General features: G+C 30.0%; 1 protein-coding gene across 1 annotated transcript; it reads left to right on the forward strand.

The window, feature by feature from the left end:
• Positions 1-2146: 2146 nt before the first annotated feature.
• LOC106477021 (heat shock protein 75 kDa, mitochondrial-like) lies at positions 2147-5241 on the forward strand. Its single transcript, XM_013937627.2, has 4 exons — positions 2147-2258; positions 3162-3244; positions 4598-4747; positions 5119-5241. Exons 1-4 carry the CDS (start codon positions 2168-2170, stop codon positions 5224-5226), a joined length of 432 nt encoding a protein of 143 aa, XP_013793081.2. The 5' UTR covers positions 2147-2167; the 3' UTR covers positions 5227-5241.
• Positions 5242-5567: the final 326 nt, after the last annotated feature.

Below are 5567 nucleotides of genomic sequence, written 5' to 3' on the forward strand. Positions count from 1 at the left end.
AGTTTGGTAGGTTTAATCTTAATATAAAATTTAATAGATGAACAACAAGTCCAGGTTAGTCCTGACGATACATTAAAGTAAGACACTAACAGTAACAGTTAGTTAGTAACTTAGTGTTAAGTATCGCTATTTATTACTACTAGTACAAGTAAAACTAAAAGTAGTATTATAGTTTATAGTACTACAGTTAGTGCAACTTACAAACACAACGACAAATACAATGAATTAGAATAAGGTACAGTCAATGAGTCATGGAGTGTTTCCAAAAATAAATAAGAGTAAGACAAACTATCTAAGTTTTACAAAATTATATACAGTCTCCTAATTTCATCCATCACCTACTTTGATGGTGAGCATGATAACTTTGAGTTTGGAGTAATAAACCAGCGTTTATTAGTTATGTTTGCATGGGAAGAAAATCCATAATTTTTTATTATCTTTTCAGTTAAAAGTTTGAATTTGATAGAATATGCAACTTACATTTTATAAACCTTTTTAACTTAATACTCCATCTTATTTTTCAGAAAATGCAGTTTGAAATACGAAGTATTTATTCTTTGCTGCCGCAGTAAGTCTGTGGGCTTATAATGCTAAAAATTGGGTTTTTATACCTGTAGTGGGCACAGCACAAATAATCCATTGTGTAACTTTGCGCTTAACAACAACACATTCTTTTTAGTTTTACTGCCACACATTGGATAATGTAGTACCTTATAATGTAAAAATTGTTTCAGTCTGAACAAACCTGGCATATTCCTATTTTAAGTTGCAGAAAAAAAATAAAAAATTATAACATTTAAAAAATTGTTTTGTAAAGTGGAATATTTAAAAGTAAGTTTTTTGGTAATATAACACATGGATAACAAGGAACATTTTGCCTTTCAAGATTATCCCAGCATATTTACACTTGAGAAAAAGTAAAATGTTATATGCACCCTTTATTTTTCAGGAAATTATACATCCATCTTTAAATTTTTGTCAAATATTGTCCTCACTGCTGCTAGCAGCAACTTGTTCAATACGTCAATCACTCTTTTATAAAAATAAAGCTATCTTAAATCAAACATAGTCTGCCTTTTTTTGCAAACCCTAATCTTGGATCATCTCATCCCATTACCTTTATCCTATCGATCATCCTCCCCTGTTTTATGATTTGTGTTTCTAGTAGTTGTGCTAATAATAGAGAGTTTTGCTGTAAATATGTGACTTTCTCTAAATGAGGACACTGAGTGCAATGTTATAAATCTAGCTAATTCTTTTGGATTAGAACTTTCTTCAACACAAAATGTTAATTTTTGTGAAAGTAATATAAAGCACATTTGAAATATATAATAACTGGATAGCTCTGACAAAATCTGTTTTTTTTTCTGCTTCCTTCTCACTACTGTCACACAATGTTCAATAATCAGTACTATTTATTGCAGTGATTTCAATACAATATTCAGTGGTTATAATTTGACCATTCCATGAAAATGAGAAATATAGTTATTTTACGAAGTTGCAACTTGATTGGTTAAATTAAAATAAAGACCTTAGATTCTATTGTTTCACATGTTTTTTTTTATAACTAATGGTTCTCAGGTTCTCAATAGTTGCATATATGATTGTATTGGTCTTCACTGCTGAAATATTTGGTAACCACTAACCTAGTAGTATCTCAATCATCTTCAACCACTTGTTATAATTGTTTTAATAATTAGACTGTGATGTACTTAATACTTGTAATTTATTTTTAACACTTTCAATGCATCTTTTTAAGAATAACAGCATGAAACTTGTAATAATTGTACTGGAGGTAGCAGATGTCTCGGTTTAGTAATGAAGTGAGGAATGATGAAATAAACCTTCCTAAATGAATTGTATTCGATTTTCAAAAATATATATATAAATGTTATTATTATACACATAATAACAAACATTGTGAGAGGTTCAGTCGTAGATTACCACAGCTGGGAAAGTAAGATTGGAAACTAAATGTTAAGAAAATATTGAAACAAATCTGTAATCAAGTATCACAAGATTCCAAGTTGGACTAATACGTATCTTGTCTAATGGTGTAGTCTTCAGTTCACAACTAAACATGTAACATTTGCTTAAGATTACAATAATATTTTTAAAGACTGGCTACTTCTGTTGTTCAGGTCAAACCAGATTTCAGTCAAGACGTATGGTAACAAGTTCATTCAACCTTTCTTCACAAGAAGCAGCTAAAGAAAGTGATTATCATACAATCATAAAAGATACAGAAAAGTCTGAAGGTTGGTACTCAATACTAGTTACTAGAAGTCTGAAGGTTGGTACTCAATACTAGTTACTAGAAGTCTGAAGGTTGGTACTCAATACTAGTCACTAGAAGTCTGAAGGTTGGTACTCAATACTAGTCACTAGAAGTCTGAAGGTTAGGTGCTCAATACTAGTTACTAGAACTACCAGTTGAACAGGTATGTTTATAATTCCATATGATTTATACAGATATTGATATCACTACTCACACTACCAGTTGAACAGGTATGTTTATAATTCCATATGACTTACACAGGTATTGATATCACTACTCACACTACCAGTTGAACAGGTATGTTTATAATTCCATATGACTTACACAGATAGCGATATCACTACTCACACTACCAGTTGAACAGGTATGTTTATAATTCCATATGATATATACAGATATTGATATCACTACCAGTTGAACAGGTATGTTTATAATTCCATATGATATATACGGATATCGATATCTGTAATAATTATCAAATTAATTATCCCAGTTTAATGTCCTTAGAAGAATGGTGTTTGAAAGTATGGCTGTAATTTCTACATCTTACACTTTCTTTCATATTATGATACTATTACACTTATAATTTATGATCAGTAATTAGTGAAACAGAATTGCCATGACAACTTAAGAACCCAAGATTATTACACCGTTTTCGAATAGGCTCATGTGGATTCTGTTGTATGTAACATTTGAGAAGAATCTTGTATCTAAAGAAAGATTTGAATTTGTGTAACCTTGATGTATTTCAACCAAAAATATTAGATGAAATCTGAAGTGTGGTATTTAATTTTTTTGTTGTTGTTATGCTGTTATGAAATGTTATTATTTCTTCATATTTATAAGCTATTATTTTTATTGAATGTTATTTTGTTTTTACTAGGACCCACTGAGAAATTAGAGTTCCAAGCAGAAACTAGAATGTTGTTAGATATCGTTGCCAGGTCTCTCTACTCTGAGAAGGAAGCAAGTATTATTATAAAACATAATGTTGTGGAAAACTTCATTAATTATAAGTTGCTTCATTAATCTAATTGGGAAGAGAAATATTAAAAGTTTTAGTTTGACCAATAATTCATCCTTGACAAAAGCTTAGTATCTTCAACAATTGATAGCTCTATTGACTTTGAAAATGTTTAATTTCCAGCCATCAGATGTAATTTCTTCTGAACTACAGAGGTGTAATGCACTTTGCATTTCAACATTAAGAATAGCACATAATTTTTGTAGCTGATTTTATGTACTTTCCTCTGTTTAGTATTTTTGAGCTATACGTTAGTAATTGTTCATTAATCTAGTATTCATTTACCTGTTTCCCATTTTTATATTCCACTACTATTGAAAAGATATTTAAATGTAGTTTTCCTTGAGATTTGGAATACCGTGTTTGTCAGTGTATAAGACGATTCCATGAAAAAGACGAATTTTTTAAGTCAGTTAAGTGTATTTCTTGGAGGTTCAGTCTATAGTACAACATCTGTTGTCAAGCAAGTATAGGACGACCTCTATTGTCAAGCATGTTACTTTTAAACTGTGCTAACCTGCACCCTGGGGTAATCAGTACTACCACAAGTGTGGTTTTTATGTTCTTCAAACACTACGGACAGCTCAATGCGACATAACTTAAGTCACAAACATGTAATAAACAACTTTACAAAGTTTTCATCACAGTTGAACTTCTTATATAAAACATTAAGATATAGTGCTCTACTATTAAAATGTGTTTACAAAATTAGTGTATTTTACAGAAACTTAACTTTTTTGATATAATATTAGTAATATGACGAATGAGATCAATACATTTCAAAACAAAAATGTCTTGATTAATTGTAACTTCTAGTTGTGAAGAATCGAGACAAATGATACAATTACAGATAGTCATTGTAACACAGTAAGTGGCACGATGTCAATGCACTTGCTCAAGCAAACAAACAAAATTTAAAAAACAACATAGTTTTGTTGAATATGCTATTAACGGGAGAGTTCTTACCGAAACTCTATCTTTGAACATGGGTAAGATCAAGGGGGGGTAAGATCAAGCATTGTTTTATGAGTAAAACGTATTGTCTTTTACACTGGCAAATATGGTAACTTATAAAGTAATTTTTTAGAATAGAATATACATATTTTAATACAAGAAAAAGATATGTATTATATTCTCAAAGTTACTTCTTGATTATCTGTATATGAAGAGGCTTTATACTGGCTGCAGAAATACATTACCAAATCACTGTAGCTGTTTAGGTACCAGAAGTATTGTTTGGTCCAAAGTAAATATAACAAACTGTTTAATTTTAAATGTAATATTATTTTCCTTAGGTTTTTGTTCGTGAACTGATATCCAATGCAAGTGATGCTCTAGAGAAGTTGAGGTATATGCAGCTTACTGCAGAAAATATAACTTCAAAAGATTCTGTTCTGGAAATGCACATTGCAACTGATAAGTTAACTCGCACACTCACTATACAGGTTTGTTTTTGACTGAAATTAAGAGATTGAATTTTTTACATTTGTCTGAATAATAATTTTTGTTGTTGAACTGTTCAGTTCATTTTGAAGAATGCTTATATAAGAGAAGGTACTTGTGTGTTTATATATATATATGCTTATTTTTTATTAAACAGGTTCGAAGTTTATGTATTTCATTTAGATATTTTTTATTTCTGTTTTTCTCTCTTCTGAGATCTTATTGGTGGGAAGTTTAATATCCTGTTAACCACAAAAGATAAAATAAAATTTTTCTTCATGTATGTTGTCCTTTTTTGAAGTATGTGGTGTTTTATATTTTTATAGTCTGTCTTTATCCTATTTTATATGTTGTTGTTTTTGTATCGACATAGGACACAGGAATTGGGATGACAAGGGAAGAAATGATTGATAGCCTTGGAGTAATTGCTCGATCAGGCTCTAAAGTAAGAAGTTTTCCAAAATGTGATTTTTTTTATTGAAATACAACATTATCTAGCTTTAAGCTTCATATCAAGTACAACATTCATATTACCTTTTTCCACTTTAGTGTTTATTAAACCGTCATTCTAAAATGTACTGATTTAATTGGTTTGGACAGCATAGTTCTTGGAAGAAGTGTTTAGAATTTTAGAACATGTTACATGTTTGTTACAGAGTCGGATTCATCATGACATGATTAAAAACAAGGATATCGTGGTAAAATCAACAACCATATCTGTATGGACTTTCTTAACTACACTATACAAATATTACTATCAGACCTGTTGTTTAAAAACTAACAGGAAGCACACAATATTTTCAAAAAAGTAACCAGTTTCAA

Source organism: Limulus polyphemus, unplaced genomic scaffold, assembly GCF_000517525.1.
Source record: "Limulus polyphemus unplaced genomic scaffold, Limulus_polyphemus-2.1.2 Scaffold12563, whole genome shotgun sequence".
In the NCBI taxonomy this organism is placed as follows: domain Eukaryota; kingdom Metazoa; phylum Arthropoda; class Merostomata; order Xiphosura; family Limulidae; genus Limulus; species Limulus polyphemus.